At 40.3% G+C, this 20,823-nt stretch overlaps 1 protein-coding gene across 1 annotated transcript in view; it reads right to left on the bottom strand.

Moving 5' to 3' along the window:
* Positions 1 to 18,777, bottom strand: part of LOC128745651 (serine-rich adhesin for platelets) — a 242,653-nt gene extending 223,876 nt beyond the window's left edge. Inside the window, exons 1-2 of the mRNA XM_053842728.1 lie at positions 18,690 to 18,777; positions 17,756 to 17,888 (exon numbers count right to left, since the gene is read on the bottom strand). Of these exons, the coding sequence (XP_053698703.1) occupies positions 17,756 to 17,888; positions 18,690 to 18,777 (221 nt within the window). The remainder of the gene's footprint in view (positions 1 to 17,755; positions 17,889 to 18,689) is intronic.
* Positions 18,778 to 20,823: the final 2,046 nt, after the last annotated feature.

Consider the following 20,823-nt stretch of genomic DNA (forward strand, 5'->3'; position numbering starts at 1 on the left):
TATGAGGAAATTTGTTTTTCATTTGTATAGCCCCCCCCCCTCTTAAAGTGGGGAAATCCATAGAAAATATACCGTAGAAAATATTCTTGCCTACAAAAACACCCACAAGCCAAATATGGTTCCATTTGCTTGATTAGTTCTCGAATTATGAGGAAATTTGTATTTCATTTGTGTAGAAGCACCCCCTCTTAAAGTTGGGAGGGGTCCTAATTCACCATAGAAAACATTTTTGCCTCTAAAAACCTCCACATGCCAAATTTGGTTCTATTTGCTTGATTAGTTCTTCAGTTATGAGGAAATTTGTATTTCGTTTGTATAGGCCCCCCCTCTTAAAGCGGGGAGGGGTTCTAATTCACCATAGAAAATATTCATGCCCTAGAAAACTTTTACATGCCAAATTTGGTTCCATTTGCTTGATTATTTCTCGAGTTATGAGGAAATTTGCATTTCATTTGTATAGGAGCCCCCCTCCCTAATATGGGGAGGGGTCCCAATTCATCATAGAAAAAATTTTGTCCCCAAAAACACCCACGTGCCAAATTTTGTTCCATTTGCTTGATTAGTTCTCGAGTTATGAGGAAATTTGTATGGAAGCCCCCCCTTTTAAAGAGGAGAGGAGTTATAATTCCCCTTATAAAGAGGGGAGGGGTCTCAATTTACCAAAGAATAAATTCTTGTCACCGAAAACACCCACATGCCAAATTTTGTTCGATTTGCTTGATTAGTTGTCGAGTTATGCAGAAATTTGTGTTTCATTTGTATGGGAGCCCCCCCTCTTAGTGGGGGGAGGGGTTTCTAACCATCACTAAAACCTTTCCTGGCCCCAAAAAACCTCTACATGCATATTTTCATGCCGATTGGTTCAGTAGTTTTCGATTCTATAAGGAACATACGGACAGACAGACAGACAGACAGACAGAAAGCCTTCTTTATAGGTATAGATTACAGGATTTGTCTGTAGTGTGTAATGTGTATTAATGACACATTATTTGAGTAGTTGCCGGTAGCGTATAACCGGCATAGAGAGAAAGTGTCGGAGTCGGTTGACAGCTTCCCGCGTAAATGGGTTGAGAGTCAATCAGTATCAGTGATGAGATGTAACACAAGCAGGATTGGCAATTTTTGCCAAATCGAACCTTCGGGATGAGTTTCGTGATATAATATGAGGTAAGAAAAATGAAATATATTTTGCGGCGCAAATGACACAACAATGACTATGCCACCTATTAATGGGGCCGGAGTGGTAAAATTGCACACTAGAAAAGAATATAGCGCTGGCTTTTATTGAGATTGATGCCAACGTAAACGAAATACAAAGTACAATACTTTAGGATTAGCTCAAAAGATGGCAACAAATTACATTTTCAAATACAATTTTTTTGGAAAAATTTTGGATACGGATTGGTTGAATGAACCGGAAACTCAACTTGAATAGTAATATAACGGGTGGCAACAAAAATTTTGAAATTTTTTCCCGGCCCTTATGCTCAACAACAAACGAGCTCAGAGAGAAATGAGATTATGTATGTGTTAGCTCTCTCTCTCCTCTTTTTGTTAATATATTTTGTTTTGTTTATGTTTGCCCAGTTTTGCAAAAAATGGCGTCGAAACAAGAAGCATTTCGAGAGCGCGTTGTACACTTCTTCGAACTGCAACAGAAATCTCGGCAAAAAGTATACGGTACAACATTTAAAAAGCAAATATGTTGCGGCTTCGATTGTTTTCCATATCCTAAGATGCCCAACAACTATTCGCACGCAAGGTAGTGGAGGATCCGCCAAAATTATGGACGCAGAAGGACATCGTTCTCTTTCTCGTTTAGTTTAGTTTAGTTTAGGGATAGTATTTAGGTTTGTGAGCAATATTAGAGCAATATTATAGAATGTTGGGTAGCGGATTTTGGTCGCATTTGAATCGATTTGTCTTATAATATCTATCATCGAACAAATCGTACGTGTACGATATGTTTTGTACACAACAAAAAACAGTTTGGCAAATTCTTATTAAAATTGAGCCGGCGAAAGGCCATGGCCAACCAGAAAAAAATCAGAGGGGTTGTGTACAAGACACGACCGCATATATAGGTGACGCAGGACTACGTAAGTCTCTTTGTAGTGATAGTAGTATGTATTTATGCTTGTAATCATTTGATTCTTCATGTTTACATGCTATATGCAACATATATACATGCTACATGCGTTGTATGTAACATTTATCAAAGTAGTAACATTGCATACGTTCAGTTCTCAAAATATTGTGCATTTGAAACACACTTCCCTAACACAAACATCAGATTGGACTAGGTTTAATTGCGTTCGTAAGAAATCTGTTGGCACAAGGAGGCTTTGTCACTCTTTCTGGCGTACTTCCCAAGCAAGGACATCAAAATGGCCTAGGTTGAACCGCGGTGTTAAGAAATCTTGTTGAAATAAGGGAACTTTGTCACTTGTTTTGGCTTACTTCCCAAGCACAGATATCAAATTGGTATAGGTTTAGATCATCGTAAAGAATCTTCCAACCAATCACGTAGCGAGAATTCTGGTAAAACATAGGTTCATTATTTTCAATTTTTCAATAGTTCAACATCACGAATCCATACTTTTCTTTACTTGGGTCAATTCTTAGAAGATTTTCCGATCGATTGGTGTAAGAATACTGAAAATCGATCGGAAAACCGCTGAGCTATTAGCGCTCAAAACCTTTCATTTTTCGTGACGCTCGCATTTTTCGATTTTTTGGAATGACACCCTATCTCAAAACTTGCCATAAGACGTAGTCCTACGTCAAAAAATTCAATAAATTTTGTAGCGTCTTCAATAGTTTTTTTCATTTCACGGACATTAAAATTTGTGGTATGCTTAAATAAGCGAAAGGACCATGGCCAGCATATGTTAATACTGAACCGGCACGATGGCCATGGCCAGTGTATATTAAAGTTGAGGCCAGTCCGATATATATTAAACCCGCGAGAGGGCCGCTGCCAGTGTATATTGAAGTTGAGCCGGCGAGAGGGTCATGGCCAACATATATTAAGTCTGAGCCGGCGAGAGGGCCATGGCCATTGTATATTAAAGTTGAGCCGGCGAAAAGGCCATGGCCAACATATATTAAGACTGAGCCGGCGAGAGGGCCACCGCCAGTGTATATTAAAGTTGATCTGGCAAAAGGGCCACGGCCAACATATATTAAGCCAGTGAAAGGGCCATGGCCAACATAAGATGGAGCCGGCGAGAGGGCCAGTGTATATTAAAATTGAGTCAGCTAGAGGGCCATTGCCAACATCTAGGAAGATTGAGTCGAGCCAATGATGTTATGGAACCGTTAAAATATTTTAACGAAGGTAAGGTTGGTAAATGGTTGGATAATGCGAGCAACCTTAGCGAACATCGGGTGACCAACCCCGGTGGAAACTAAGGTCGTATATTTACCAACAGGCAAGGAGGCACAATGTGTCTCGTCACTGCAAGATGGCAGCCCCATCACGAGACTCGGTAGCATAGGCTTTGGTACGGCTACCTACCTAAACACTAAAAGCTAAAATAAGTCAAGAAAATCTTATTCGGAACATTCGGCATGGACTAAGGCGACGAAATAAGGACATGGAATGGAAACTTGGTACCTGGAACTGTAGATCGCTAAATTTCGTTGGCGGCGACAGGGTGCTGCTCGATCAGCTAGCATCCCAAAAGTTTGGCATCGTGGCACTGCAGGAGATCTGTCGCAAAGGCGAGAAGGTGCGGAGGATCCGTGGCGGCAAAGCCCAATTTTTCCAGAACGGTGGAGCGACCAACGAGCTGAGAACGGGCTTCCTAGTGTTGGACAAAATACAGGATCGCGTAATAGACTGGAAACCGATCAATGAAAGGTCGGCAGAGAAGTAATGTATAGACCGGTGATCGGGACCCATAGCATGCACACCGGCACGAACAATAACGGCCAGCGATGCATCAACTTTCCAGCTTCCCGAGACTTGGTGGTCAGAAGCACTTTCTTTCCCCACAAAGATATCCACAAAGCCACCTGAAGATCACCAACGAACTTCTAACCAAATCGACCACATTCTCATCGAGCGCCAGTTTTTCTCGAACATCACCAACGTACGCTCTCAACGGGGTGCGGATAACGACTCGGACCATTACCTAGTAGCAGTACACGTGCACTCAAAACTATCGACGGCTTATACCTCGCGTTAAAGCCGCCCTCCTCGGTTAAACATTCGGCAGCTAAACAACCCGCCAGTTGCCGAAAAGTACGCGCGTACTGGATGAAGCACTGCCTTCATCTGTGGAGCTAGATGCTTTGACCCTCGAAAACGGATGGAGTAGGATACGCTCGGCCGTCAACGAGGCCGCAACCGCGATGCTAGGAGTGGAAACCTCGAGTGCACGAAATGATTGGTTTGACGGGGAATGCCAACAAGTGATAGAGAGGAAAAAAGAGCTTGGAAAAATTAGGGGAATTGTGTATAACGTGCCCCCCGTGGCCAATGTGCCCCCCCTTCGTTTTTCGCTAAACAAGCGAAATTAAAATGCAAAACCACCCAGAAACCATAGTATTTGATGGAACTAGCCTACTATGCAAGTATGACAGTTGTCACATGCTGTAAAAACAAAACAAAAATAAATTTGTTTTTGAGCAGCTTCCGATGTAACTTTTGGCGTCATTTCCATAAGCTATTTTCTTGTCAAAATCTGTAAATAACCGGTTGTTGCGATTCGATTGCGTAAAGTGAACTTCAAAATGACATCCCTGCTAAAAATAACGGTATGAAACGCTTGATTTGCTTTAGCATTTAATATTTTTTCAAATAAGTAAAAGCAGGCCAAAATGCCCCACTTGCGGTGGTGCAATTTGCCCCCATTGCAAATGTGGCTATAAACATAGGTAAACAGATCTAACTTGAAGCCAATTGCCATTATTTAATTCAATTAGTATTGTAGAGCAACCGTGGTGGGAATAATTTATTACCAACGTCCAAATTCTAGGTAATTCAACTACCCGGTACAAAACGCCACAGCTGCGGTATAATGTGCCCCATGCAGAAAAGAAAAAGTGCACCAGAAGGCCGAAACTAGGTTTATTTTACATAAAATAACGATATTTTGCAAAACAAAGGAAATAGTTTTACTTTCTACAAAATAGAGTTGGTCTGTCAGTGGTAGAAATACTCAAATTACCGCATTGGGCATATTATACCGAAGGTGGGGCATTTTACCCCGCGCAGACGAGAAAAACAACATTTAGGTGCTTTTATTAAATAATTCCTATCATGTTTATTCCACAATACTAAATGAAATAAACAATTGCATTTGGTTGTCAGCTTAAGTACCAACATATACACGTGGTTGTAACGTTAATTTGGGGAAGTATAACGGAGATATATCCATTTATTCTTAGGGGGGGCACATTATACACTTTTCCCCTACCTAAGCATATCCACGAGAGAGAATTTGGCCAAGTATCGACGAGCGTGAAATGATTTAATCACGATCCTGAGGAGGAAAAAGCGCCAGAAGGAGGACAGAGATCGTGAGGAATTGGAACAACTATTCCGGGCTAATGACACGCGAAAATTTTACGAGAAAGTGGACCAAACTCGTAAGGGCTACACACCTAAACCTGACATGTGTAGGGATGAGGAAGGGGATCTAATCACAAACGAGCGAAGGCGGTCGGCAGGTGAAAGCAGTATTTCGATGAGCACCTCTACGGCGATATAGCGGCAGAAGACGCAATGGAAGTTGACCTCGGAGTGCCTACAAACGACAACAGCGTGCCGGTTCCCGATCTCGAAGAGAACCGGCGAGAATGTACCTATATATACCCTGCAAAATCGTATCTGATACACCTAACTAGCATATGCGTACTAATTTGGAGGCTAACCGCTAACAGCGGCTCTTCATTGGATAATTTCTAGGAATTAGGAGGAGGAGAAACTACCGGAGGAGCGGATGGAAGGTGTAGTCTGTCCCACCTACAAAAAAGGGCGGAATGGCTACATTGCTGTAATTACCGCGGCATCACGTTGGTCAACGCCGCCTACAAGGTGCTCTTCCAGATTTTGTTGCGTCGTCTATCCCCAATAGCAAGAGAATTAGTAGGGCAGTATCAGGCGGGCTTTATGGGGGCTCGCGCTACTACGGATCAAATTTTTACTCTCCGACAAATCCTCCAGGAATGTCGAGAGTACAACGCGCTCACGCATCATATTTTCGTGGATTTCAGGGCAGCATACGATACAGTTGAACGAAAACAGCTATGGCAGATAATGCACGAGTACGGTTTTCCGGACAAAATGACGCTGCTGATCAAAGCTACTCTGGAACGAGTGATGTGCTACGTGCGCGTTTCAGGGACACTCTCAAGTCCTTTCGAATCGCGTAGAGGGTTGCGGCAAGGGGATGGACCGTCCTGTATGTTATTCAATATCGCTATTGAAGGTGTGATCCGGCGAGCGGGCATTGAAACGAGGGGAACGATCTTCCGCAAAAGGAGCTCTTAGCCTTTGCAGGTGACCTCGACATCATTACTAGAAACCGTGGGACGGCGGAGGCAATCTACGCCAGACTAAAACCGGAGGCTAGGAGGATAGGGTTATAAATCAATGCGTCGAAAACCCAATGTATGGTAGGAAGAGACTCCAGAGAAAGTAACATTTGCCTCCCACGGACAGTGACTATTGATGGTGATGGACTGGAAGTGGTTGATGAGTTCGTATATTTGGGATCTCTGGTCACCGCCGACAATAATGCGAGTAAGGAGATCCAAGGACGCATCCATCAAGCTGGAAATCGAGCCTACTTTTCCCTCCGTGGAATGCTTCGATCTGGGAACATGCGCCGTCGCACAAAACTGACGAACCAGTACATATTCTTGCTCGTTGAAATCTCTTGGAATTTTTCAAAAGGGTCTAAATAACAATGTATTAAATTTTATTTCAAGAATTTCAACAAGTCTTCCAGCTTTTGACAGTCGGAAGCAGGGCTTCGGCCGATCTTTTTTTTCTACCGCAGTCACACTAACGCGCATTCAAGTTCACACCGTCCGTTTAGTGGTGGAATACGAACGCTGTGCATAACACAAGTGGCAGTTTGCTCAGTCAAACGCCGATTGCACGCAGTAGAACGAACGTATCCTTAAGCTTTTTAACATTTCGTTTCGATCAAGTTGCCTTTACCGTTTGGAGCAGCGAATGACTGCAAAACAGTCAAATGACTGGCAGTCACCACGCTAACGAAAAGCAACCGCACAATCGTATGATTCAATACTACAAAAAAAACAACCACTACATGTGCATGGAAGAAGTCGGTCGGACTCCGTCCAATACAAACGAATATTTTGCTTGCGTCGGACCGACGTCCGGGTGACAAACTATTACTGTGAGCAGCCAATTTGGAGACAAAAAGGGAAACGAAAAAATACGTTACCGTATGCTTCCAGTCAGTTTGCATTTTATATTCTCAAAGCGCAAAGCAAAACGGGAGATCGACTGTTTGCTTTTGCTGAGATGCCGCATGAATTGTAAGACGGCAGCAGCGCAAGCGGCGGATTGACTGGATTCAAAAAAACAGTCAAATGATCGTTCAAAAAGCGCAGTTTGAATACGGAAAGTTCGCATTCACGGCAGTCACATTCAACTTGCTATCCCTTTTCAAGCCCTGGTCGGAAGCGCTCTAGATGAACAGAAAAACCTGCTGGCCATCAGCAGAAAATAGCATATGTCCAAGTCCAATACGAAACGTGGCACCATTGAAGAATATAATGAACAGAAATGGGCCTAAAATGCTTCCTTGGAAAACTGCGCGTGTATTTGTCAGTAGCCGGGGCGTGTAGGACGTACAAGTGTGACTCTCACGTTGCTGCCACAACAAAACAATATTCAGATATTCAGAACCTCTAATTCTCGCAAGTTTATAAATTGAAATACCCGGATTAACCTTATTATATGCTGCTTTAAAGTCTGATTTCTAATTTCGACGTGGAGGTGGAGGTGGAGTGCAATACGAGGTAATTCAAAACAATTTTCTTTTTATTCAAAGGCATAAAACTGAAATTGATTTTGTTCTCAAAATTGATGACTTCTTGCGTCAAAAATTTGCTTCAGTATCAACAGCATGGGTTGATAAATATAAACATTCTTACACTCATAAAAAATATGAGAGGTGATGAGTTTTGTGTATTGGAAAGTCTTTCAAAACATGATTCAAATTGTTGCACGAAAAGCCTTGCCGACCGTATAACAATATTTTTCAGGAAAAACTTTACCCGAAGTTATAATCTCGCTCTGTAGTCCGCAGTGCGGCGAAGCGGCATCGTTCACGTGTTTTCATCAGGCAACCACCCCTCGGAGTGTTCGACGAGTTCGCTAAAAGTTCGGAATGCCTAATCCCTCCTCTGTAAAATGCGAATTGTAAACGGGGCCCTAAATGTGCTATCCGTGTCAAAGGTAACATAAATCGTACGAACTTGGCTGTCCCGCTTCGCTCTGCTGAACTTTTTCGATCGGTTAGAGTGACAGTAAAAGTAAACATTTCAAATATCGCAACAAAGCTTTTCATATTTGTTGTTCGAGATAACGAATCCGAATATTTTGTATTTGTAAATAAAATTGCTTTGGGAAGCATATCCATCAGTTTTTGTGTAGACTTGACTTTAAATGTAATTCAATTGCTTTATATTTCAAAAATCCATCAGAATATTCTAGATATGAACTACTAAGTATTTCAATGCCTTTGAAAACATCCCAAATCGAAAACTGAAATTTAACCTTACCAAACATTTTTCATTTTTGATGAATTGCTTTCGTTGAAAACAGGTTTAAAACAGAGGAATGTCACCTGGCTCCAAGCAGCAATAGTTATACTCAAATTATACCCTGCTGCGAGTAAGATTAATTTATGTTCAGCTCAACACACCTGCCTTCAGAAAAGATATATTCCCTGGTAGAATGCAATTTATCATGTCTTTTGAATATCTACTCTGTTTCATTTTTATATCGTACCGCATCCAACCCACTAGCGGCCATCCGACAGTGCCATTTATTCGTCGGACGTGCTGTAAAAGTGCAGTTTCCTAGCCATATCCTGGAAGGAATCGTGCACCAGCCAGGTGGCCATCACGTAGTGTTTTTTCTTCTTCTTTTACTAGACCTGACCGGAGATTATCGGAAGCGAACACACAATGTACGGTTCCAAAGAGTTTCACCAGGAAATACCTTTAAGCACACCTGTTTGGGGTAATCATACATTGAAATGACGCTCGTCAATGTTCATCCTATAAGCCTAATCTGTCCCTCAAATCAGGTACGCAACGTTCGCTCGCAAATTCAATGTTTCGCTATCCGAACCCTTGTTTTGCTCGTTATTTTGCTTTCTCCGTGACACAAACGGAAATTCCCTTTTTCAAAGTTATGAAGATCGGATCCGTTCAAAGGAAACTTTTCCTCGCGCTGCCAGCGACTTTCCTTTGTCAACGGAGACAGGATATGAGTTTCTGAGCCAGAGAAGAAAGAAAAAAGATGACTTCGATTGCCCGATATCAGCACGGTGCCTCGAAATGGGTATTGAATTGGTAAATAGCTTTTACTTAAAAATTTGAATGAAAACCAAAAGAAGTTGTTTGACGTTTTTTCCTCCGGATTTGTAGCATAATTTGTTGCGCCGCAAAATGTGATTTGGGTAATGTAATATTTGGTTCGATTTTTAAATACGGTCCTGAAATTTGAATACCAACTTGATACTTCTTTTTTAAACAGATAAGAATAAACAAGCATGCCAGCAGGTGGCACACCTGTAAAGAAAAAAAAACTGATGACTGACGACTGGTGAATCTTTGAAAGCAGCGCTGAAAGAAGACTAAACGAATAGATTACTGATAGAAGATTGTCAATTCAAACATAAATAGGGGAAATTCCTTCTTCCCAATTTAACCTGCAGCTGTGCCGGAAGCACGTTGCCAAAGAAAAATAAAGAATTCATGGTTCTGTTTCAGTTTTTCCAATTCCATCAGATAAAAGGATCTGTCGGGGTTGCAAGTAAAGATAAATTTCATGACTTTCATGATTTCATGAGTCAGCAGCAGTATCTAACGTAACCAAGCATCCAACAGAATTTAAATGAACTGATGCTTTTCATATTTATTGTTTGAGTTTAGAAATATTTTTTGTTTTGTGTTTTTGTAACTCTAAAAGGGAGAGAAAACATATGAAGAACAACTGCCTTTGAGGAAATATCCAAATAATTCAAAACAAATAAAATGAAAACACGTTTTCAACATACTCATTAAATACCATAATTAAATAAAATTAAGGCAGGAAAAATGAGTAGTAAAACAGTGGAGATTAAACTGTAAATTAACAGTAATGAATAAAAACAGAAATGAAATTGAAAAACTATTAATAAAACTACTCGGGTGATCAATAAGCATCAACATAAACAGTAAATCAAACGTTTACTGGCCTTTTTTCGGGCACGTTGCTATATATTATTTATAAATACAAAGCTGTTGTAAATCGGCATTTAAAATTCTATTCATATTCTTCTTGTCAGTAAGCAGCTGCAAATAAGCATTATTATGCCTATTTACAGTATGCCAGTCTTTGATTTCGTCATGCATAAGTAAAAACCATACCATCGGCACTATCTACTGGCGGCAGGGTTTACTAGACTATCATAGACTTGGTATCGCCTTCTCATTTTACAAAAGTGTTAGTGACAGATGATATAGCAAAACGTGTGCCTATGAGAACACCTTACGAACACTATGACAGGTTAGTAAACCCTCTTACCGTCAGGAGCCACTTGACTGACGATTGAATTTCCAAAGAGTGGCGTGTCTACGTTCTTTAATAAATAACCTAAGGTCTTAAGGCATATCCATCGTTGACCGATGCTGCTGCTATCGTTTCAATTCTGCGGAAAGCGACATCTCGTCTCAGTGTAGGGCTACTCGTGTCACAAAAAGTATAAACTTGCCTGATCACAGACAGAAAAAGCAATTTTTTGACTGATCAACACATTTGATCATTCGAAGGATAAAAATGTAGCGATTTTGTCGACTGGTGACTCAAAAGTAAACAGCTTTCTCATTTATTAAAACAGTACTAAATTGTCCTCACGACATTCAATGACCTAAAAAACTTATCTACATCAATTTGGCCTGTCCAATGGATTTCGTACCATACGGCTTACAGCTGAAAATCTGTGCCACCGGAGTAAAACCCGTGAAATTTTAAACTGTAATTTCGATCCACAACCCGAAACGTAATCCGCATTGAACTGACCGAACATAATGGGATAAAATTGCCTATCGAACAGAGTGAATCATATGAAAGACAGGTCTCTCGAACTGCATTCAAAATAACGAGATTTATACGGAGCGCATCTATATTGCACGGGCCCCCCCTCGACTGACCGGGTAAGTGCGTGCAGCAACCGTAGAGGGGTTGTTCGCATACCGTTCTGCCATTAATCCGGCTCCACGACAGTTTCTCAGTGGAGCCGGCCTCTGTGTTTGTTTGACAGCGGACAAAGTGCATAAGTAGTTAATCCTGCCGGAGTGCGCTCGGATTCCCAGCGAAGTATGAACCGCATAAATCCCGATACACGAATGCAAATGATAAAGTTTAGCCGTTTGAAAAGGCTATGCACAGATGCGGAATCGGTGACGAATATTAGACTCGGAATATCCTCGTTTGTTGTTAACACTGATTGTAGCGTGAAAGCGTTTCAGAAACTCGCTGGCTCAACGCTATTGATGTTCCGAACAATCGCTTCTAGCGATCGATGACGAGAACACCTACTAAATGACAAGTTGGGAATAATTTGTTAGTACGTCTCATATTAAGTCATATTCATTTCCACTAGCGTGCTCAGCCATAAGCAGAGGGTGGAGCATCGATCTTTTAGAAGCCTCTCAAAATCAAGTACAGACTGTACCGAAAATTATAAATATACTTTATTTCTTAAACAAATGAAATCATATGATTTTTAAAAATTAATTTTATTCTCCATCATAATTCATAATAGTGTTTTCTTTCAATTTTTGATTCATGTAGCATTTGCATTTTTTTTTCTTGTAGGGTAGGCAAGTTCTTTAACTTTTCTCTTAGCACTGCTCATAAGCAGCACAGTGTTTTTACCGACCATTTTTACAGCTTTGGGCCAATTACTTTTAAATTTTTCAACACTGCTCATTAGTTTCATGTGTTTTCTGAGCTTCGCCATACGGACTATAAGCATATGGACTTTAGGCATACAGACGTTAGGTATACGGACGTTAGGCATAATGGACTTCAGTTATAAATACTTTAGGCATAATGGACGTTAGGCATAATAGACTACAGGCACAACGGACTATAGGCATGATGCACGGTAGGTATAATGGACAATAGGCATAATGGACAATAGGCACAATGGACGTTAGGCATAATAGGCGGAAGACGTAATGTATGGTAGGGATAATGGACGTTAGCTAATCCACCGTTAGCCTGCAAGAGATCCAATCTATTTAGTTCAAAATAGCTTTGCATATAGGGCGAGTCGGATTACCTACACTTAAAAAAATTGGCACATCAGGTTTACGTGAAAGCATGGGTAATTCTCATCCATCAAACTTTTCATGTAACGTTCACCTTATTGGTACCTGGCACTCATACTAATCAGTTTACGTGCGATCCTGGTAAATTTGATTAACTTTCTCATTAACTAATACCTGAATTTCATGTAAGTTGCTGTACAGAAATTAGCATGGTTTTTCACGTGGATGCGACGTGTTGATTTTTTAGAGTGTACGAATGGCCGAAACACAAATGGCCAAATCACAAATGACCAAAACTCAAATGGATGAAATATCAAAAGGGATAGTAGATCTAATGGCCGAAACGCGAAGGTCGAATCACAAATGGCCAAAACACACAGGCCGAATATCATAGAAAGTATTCGTGGCCTTCAACCTGCTCAAATGTGGGAAATATACTGTGATTACTCACTGCCGCGTTCGGACTCAGCTAAGGGATAACCCCTACTAGTCAGCAAACCTAAAAAAATGCATGCAACTAAATAGAGGTGATTTCTGTGGGGGGGTTGACCCCCGCTGTGGCCGGCGCTTCTGATGGCGGAGCACCGGTGAACACGTCCTGCATCATCTAGGAAACGAGATTCAGCCAAGTAGGGGTTCGGTGTTTTGTAATTCGGTCATTCAGTACCTACCCCGTGCGTCGATGTGAAGGATAGGGAAAACTATAAACACTATACTATAGACCCGCGGACATCTGCCATTGGACGTCTGCAGTGGCCGGCATTTTCGACGACGGATCTCCGGTAAAACTCGCGGGCTGCGGCCGTCTTGTTTTTCTGCCAAATGGTCGCTTATGTTTTTGCCAATGTGTTTTTAGCAAACCACCTAATGCCAAATACCATTATACCGAATGAATTTCTGTTAAATGTGCGGCCCTGGTTCGCACTGTATTGTGACGGAATGATGATTGGCTCAAATACGTTTTGAAAAGAAAGCAAAATTTAGTAAATTATGCCTAACGACCATTATGTCTATCGTTAATCATGCCTACCGTTCATTATGCCCATCATCCATTATGCTTATCGTCAATTATCGTCCATTATGCCTAATGCCCGTATACCTAAAGTCCGTATGCCTAACGTCGCGCACCCCTTGATAGCGACTATTTTTTACCATTTTTTGACATTTACTGTCATTGTTTCACCACCTTTTTATCGTCTCTTTGTCGCCTTTTTTGTATTTCTTTATTGTCTTTTCCTCGTTTTTTTCTTGTTCATTATTTAAAACTTTAGTCGCTTTCCAGCATTTTTTCAGCGTCTATTCATGTCAGTTTTGTCGTCTTTCGGTCTTTCTTCATCGTCTTTTGATCTACTTGTCATCACTTTTTTATCATCTCGACATCGTCGTTTCGTTATCTCTTCCCCCTTTTCGTCGCTTTTCTGTCATCTATTTGGTGCCTGTTCGTCGTTTTTTCGTCATCTTACTCTTGTCTTTTCGAAGTCCTTTCGCCGTCTTTATGTCATCTCTTTGTCATATTTTTATTGTCTATTTTCCATTTCTTATTATGTATTCGTCGCTTATTTGCCGATTTTTGACGCTTGTTTTAGGCATTATTGTCGCGTTTTTAACGTCTTTTCGTCTAACTTTTTCCGTTTTTTTGGTCATCTTTACATCATCTTTTGTCATCATTTCGTTGTTTTTTGTTGTCTTTGGGGAAAGGCTGCCAGAGTCAACAGGATCGTAGCAACTGGCCCTGCAATTATCCTGCACTCTTACAGCTGGCTGCGAAGTCCGTCGCATAAAAACAGAAGATAAAGTTTCGATAACGGAACGTAGCAAAGCCTAGGTTTTGCTTTGTATTCTGTCAAGACTATTGTTGTCTTATTGGGGGGGGGGCGCCCATTTGGCATAATGCTATTTGGCATAAGGCCAATTGGCATAATCATAAGAAGGCACTTGGCATAATGCCATTTGGCATAACGGCATTTGGCATAATTCCTCAAACTTATTTTATGACCTTATGTTCGTTTTCCTAGATGATTCAGAGCGAGCCGGCCGCAGGCAACGGCGAGTGTTCGCCGGTGACCCGCCGTCGGAACCACCGGCCACTGCGGTGGGCAAACCCCCTGCAGAAATCACATATGTCTAGGTTTATTTGTTTTCCTAGGCTTACTGACCTCTAGTTCTTCCCTACAGTTGGGTCCGAACCAGCGATAGCGAGTAAGGACGGATCATTCTTTCCTTGTGAGGCGATCGAAGCACCAAACAACAAAATCTGGCTAGATTATCAATTATGCTAAAAAGTCGTTATACCAAATAACCATTATGCCAAATGAACATTATGCCAAATGGATTTATGCCAAATGGCGTTATGCCTAACAGCATTATGCCAAATTTCTTTATGCCATATAGGGTAGCCCCGTCTTATTGCGCCTCTGTTTGATTTTTTTTAACTGCCTTTTAGTCGCTCTTTCGTCGTCTTTGTGTTGTATCTTTGTCATCATTTTGTCGTCTTTTATGCGTATTTTATCGACTGTTTTTGGCACATTTTAAATGTTTTTTGACGATTTTGTCGTGTTAGCTTGTTGCTTCTTTGTTACTGTTTTGTCAACTTTTTATCGTATTTTTTTAATTTTCACCATATTTTCATCGCATTTCCGTCGTTACACAGTCCTTTTACCGTTGTCTTTTCTTTGTTTGTTAGTCATATTTTCAACGCCTTTTTGTCGTGTTTTCTGAGTTTTAAATGTTCAACAATATTCAATTAGGCTTATACAAATTTGAAAAAAAGTTTATGTCCTGGTCTCGAAATATTGTTCAAGGGAAGGGGCAAGAAAAAAATAATGACATCAAACCTTCAAAACCGAACAAAGGAATAGAAACCAGTGTTTATTTTTCCATATTAATGCATATTTAACACAAAAATGTTGTACAGTACTTAAATTTTAGTTCAAACCGAACCAATCATTGAAATGTTTGCCATAATCCATACTAAAACTCAATTTTTAAAGCAGAAGAAGATGCACAGTACAAAAGAAATATAGCTTAACATAACTTGATTTTATGTCAATGTCGGGGCCACCATTGATCCCAATGATAATCACAACATGACAATAGTCCGAAAAGTTTCGAACAATTCAGTAACATCCTTTCTGCATGCATTCAGTGCATGGTAAAATATTGTATTTGTAAGGTAAAATTGAAAGCTTTATGTCCCCAACATCCAAAATTAGGGTAAGTTCTTGGACACTACGGAATAAAACGACCAATTGGAGCCCCGAGAGCACTGAAAGCTGATATTCCGGAGTGTCTAATTTGTTGTATTTCTACTTTAATCTATCTACTACCGATGACAGCATAAAATAACTCTCCTACAATTCGGAATATATCCGTCAAAAGCGGTACCAAATTTCACTAATATATTGTTTAGTTTATTGATGCCTCAATCTAATTCGGTTCTTTTAAAACAAGTTAAAATAAAATGGAAAAAGATTTAAAGTAAATGGAGCCAAAAGTCTGATTTCAAGCACATCCAATTTTCGGCTTTGGGACCGCCTGCGACCTGTAACAGGAATCAAAAAACTCCAGGAATCAAAAAGTTGATGAAGGAAAGTTGATCGAGACTAAGCGGATAATTACTTTAACTTTGCACATATTGGGTAATTTAGAGATGTAAACTCGGTGAACTGTAAAAAATCTGCTTATCACTAAAGAATGCAACATAATATGTATTACACTTTATTTTTTGCCCCTTCAATTTTCGAAAATTTTGGAATGGGGGGGCGACATAAACTTTTTTTCAAATTTGTATAAGCCTTGTCACATAAAAATAATAAAACCCCAGATAAACAGGCGAGACACTCGCGTTGATTCCATCGGCCATCCAAAAACCACCCATTTTTCAAAAAGCATGTTTCGCAACGCGGCCACAGCGCGGCGCTCAAGTGTTACTTAGAGTTTTCAGTATAAAACCATTTAATTATAAAAATCCTACAGTATAAAACCCTACAAATACAAGCTAGTCCACAACATGCTAAACAGAGGGATAGAGTGTGTAAGCAAAATGTGTAGGACGATGATTTTTAAAGGATTTTCTTCTATGTGTTATGTTAGTTTGTCAGTGGGTCATTCCACGTCAAGTGTCCGAGTCCCATGCAATCGACTTTCTACCGAATTTTGTCAGATTGAACGCTTCAGGGCAGCAAGAAAAAAAAGCTAAGAAAAAAAAGCTCAGAGGGGACCCTCAATTCCCCTCAATTAGCGGGAGTACCGTCAAACGGGGCTACTTTTGACATTTTTTTTCTGCATATTTGAACTTCAACTATTAAAATTTGTACACCTTACGTTATTCACTAAGGTAAATTTACTCATATCCTAATACTTATATAGAATATTATCAGGGTGCAATATTGCCTTTTCGGGTTTTCCATAGTATAACAAATAAATTATCGGTACAGTTGGATTTCGAATTTGGCAACAAATGCGTATCGCCTATGTTGCCAAAATCGAGTCCCTTTTTGATATGCAAAAATTGAATGTAAGTGCGTTAGAAATTGACAAAATGTTATTAATCAACGTTTGCACAACCTTTTTATATTTATAAAATCCGCCAAGAGCTATCCGTGCGGTGCAAGTAAATTTTTGGCGACATGGGGTAAGACGTAGTCCTACGGCAATAAAAATATTACTGTTTGAAACCGCAAACTTTTTTTCATGGACACACTTAGGGTAATATTTTTTCGTCATTTAAAGTATGTATGCGGAAACTTTTTTGTTTGGACTTCACTAAAGTGTTTTGATAGATAAAGAAATATAAGTCGTCGATTTAACCGATCTAGTGCTCTCTTTACCTTCTAAACCGGAAAAATAACAGACTGCAATTTGGAACCCTGATTCATTTGATACTGAATGGCTTCATTGAATTTTTGAAAGATTTTTGCACTAGTAAATCAGTAACGAATTGAAGAAATTCAGTTGCGGATCAGACACATTGCTGGTAGCAACAAGCGATTCAACCACTAACTAAATATTTTTCAAAAGTGAAAATTTGTTCGCCTGTTCAGATTGACGCATTCAATAAACATCACAAGCGTAAAATTAAAGCGTTTCCGAACAATGCGGATGAACACGTCGTCATATTGTCAATTCAGAAACATCGGATGATTTATCGATTTCTTCCGCACTAATAGCCGACTTCTTGCCGGGAAAACCGAGCCATTCTGGTCGGTTTGGCACTCACCTGTACAGCGGCTTTCCGGCACTCTCGCGAAACCACAGCACCATATAGACACGATCGTTCACCTCGTCTGGCGTGATGTCACACGGAAGGGTTGCCGTGCGACCGAGCACAGCCTCCACCGTCGTTGTTGACACTGAAATGACAGCAAAAAATGTAGGTCAGCTAACAAAGTCAACGAGCTGAATCATCTGTGTGCTGTACCGGAGAAGGACTTGTGACAAATGCAAATACACTAAATAGATCGATCTTCGGAGAGTTTGAGCCTGGCAGAGAGGTTCCCAAAAACCATAGGGTCATAGTTCACTTTGATTGACGGCCGCCATGAAACGAAAGAGAGAGTCGCTCTGACAAGACAATCAATAACCGCCTGATAGGGGATGGAAATTTTGTGTGACAAATGATGCTGTACAGGGAAATGGGGAATTGTTGGGAACAATAAATGGGAAGGTTTCTTCTTATTTGGCTACGCTGATCAATATCAGATTATTGCTGATACATATTTGAATATCAAGAGAATGACGTTATTGCTGACCATTTACTTCTAGGAAGCGATTGTTTTCCGTTAGGAAAAAAAGGAAATTGGATGGCTGTATGTTGTTGCGGCTTCGAATAGCGAAAACGAAATCAATTTATTATCTCCATCAGCTTTTTGCGGCTTCTCTCTTTTTTTCTCGTTAACAAGAATTTGAACTTGAGCTAGGTTACAGGGACACGCTGGGATTGGTTCAATTATACAAATTACTTGTGGTACCCTACACTTTTTTACCGTTTTCTAGCAATCCGTTTGCGTCCGTAAAGGGAAATTCGGTTTGAGCTACGCTTTTGGGTTCAATGTCAGTAATTATAACAGGCTTGTTTTATTTAATGTTGCGCCAAATTGATATTCAACCGGAGTATTAAAATAAACGAGCTATTAGTGGTTGGTTACACTGACCGGGAAAATCATTTATCCAGTAATTAATTTTTCCTTGATTATCAACGATCGGGAAAAATTCATACTCAATGTTGATTGGATGTTGCATCGGCAGTGAAACCGTATGAGTTAAGCGGGACAATATTTTCGTTGGTGGTGACGATAGCCAATTAGGAAGCTTTAGTTGTGGTATTTTTGTGGTAATTTACTTACAAAGTGAAGCAAGCCAATCACTTTGTTAGTGTACGAAGAATGTGAATAATCTAATGCCACCCGTAGAGGTTTACTTTGAATAAAATCTGTTACATGTAGTGTAACAGTGAATAAACGACTTTAATTTAATGAAATACAAATGCATGACTTTCACATATACAGTGATAGACAAAACAATTGGACCACCATGCTGGGTCGGTTGCAATTTTACCTAGCGTAACGAAAATGGAAAATAAAACTAGATTTTATTTTCTGTTTCTTTATAACAAACTTTGCATACAGCCGTTAGAGTTCAAGACAATTGCCGAGCTAGTGCTACGATCCTATTGACTCTAGCAGCTTCTCCCAGCCGAAATTCGAACATACGACGACTGATTTATTAGGCCAGCATCGTACCTCGAGGGTAACATAAAACCTGTTGAGAATATAACCATTACAACATTTTCTCACTTATCAATCCGGTGCATACGTTCGACTTGTGAGCAAACAAAAACCTTCGCGTTTCAAACCGCGAGTCAAGCATCCCCGTACAGCACCACGATTTCACCGTTACTGCTAGCTAGGTCCAGTCCGAACAGGATCCCGTACTCACGCACTGGCACACGCAAAACATGACGAACGAGCATAATCCAAGTAATTTCCTGATCCTTCGAATAAAATTCAGATTTCACCAATCAAAATCAAAGTTCGTTTAGATCCAACAAAGCGTCTCTGAATTGAACCTTCAGCATCAGAAACATACCGACCGCCAAAGTGATACAAGTGTTTGGCTGATGCTGCTAGGGTGTCAGTAGGGAGAGGGGGCCGAATCCACAATACGATGAGATACACTGTTCATCTCACCCGCTGTGTAGGTTCAATCTACTGCAAAAATCCAATTTCCACACATGAATCAATTTCCAATGGATGAACAGAATCATCAATACCGCCAACATAGCCCGGTCCCGAACGGATAGCCGAAAGATTCTCCATCCTCCGAATAGCTCATCCCATCTCCGAAATTGTTGGGCTTTTTTCGGCTACCACCCCGTCGTGCCTCTTCCTTTATCAAGACTTTTTTCTGTTGTTGCTGGCGATCTGCTCAATCTTGTACCCTCGCTGGCCGGGTCTATCTTCTATACGATTTCGTTGATCTGAACCCGGAAATGACGGAAAATTTCAACGACTGAGGAATGAAAGGAATCCATACTGGCAATGTACCGCAAACACGTCGTAAATATGTCTGACTAAGGGATTGCATTTTTCCTTCGCTTTCTGGCTCGAAAATTTCAAACAAGTGTTCGACGAAAAGAATAAGTTTCCTGCCCTTATTTTCCCCACCGTACCGTACCGTACGCAGGATATGTTTTCCAATGTTTTGCCTTTTCCAGATCATTAAACGGAGAATCCGCAAAAATCCATCATCCATCATTATTATTATTCGTTACATGGTATCAGCTCGGTTTCTTTGCTGTATCAGTGGGAGGAAAGATGAAAATGCTGCAACGATTTGGAGATTTGTGTCAAGAATAGCTTTTCAAGGTGTTGGAAAGCGTACGTCAGAGGGCGTCAATGGAATTAGTCATTGCTCATATGTTCCATCAATTTTGGACTAAAGTTTTAATACACGTTAGCATAAGAAACTTTGCTGAATACAGTAACTCTGTATTTCTGTATTTATGTTTTGAAGCTGAGATTTGTTTGTAAAATGCATATAAAATTCAATTTTTATCAATAACAAACAATAACAATTGTAAACAATTTTTTTAGTGCTGTTCAGTCTCTCTCTTTCTCTTTGTGTCTCTCTATTGCTCACTGTCGCTCTCCTTTTCGATCCCTCGCTCTCTTCTTCTTTCTTTAACTTTCTATCGCTCTCTTCTTTTCTCGCTTAATTTATTTATTTTACTAGCTGACCCGACAAACTTCGTATTGCCACAAATTAACCTGTGTTGTATATAAATCA

The sequence above is a fragment of the Sabethes cyaneus genome, chromosome 1 (genome assembly GCF_943734655.1).
Source record: "Sabethes cyaneus chromosome 1, idSabCyanKW18_F2, whole genome shotgun sequence".
NCBI lineage: Eukaryota > Metazoa > Arthropoda > Insecta > Diptera > Culicidae > Sabethes > Sabethes cyaneus.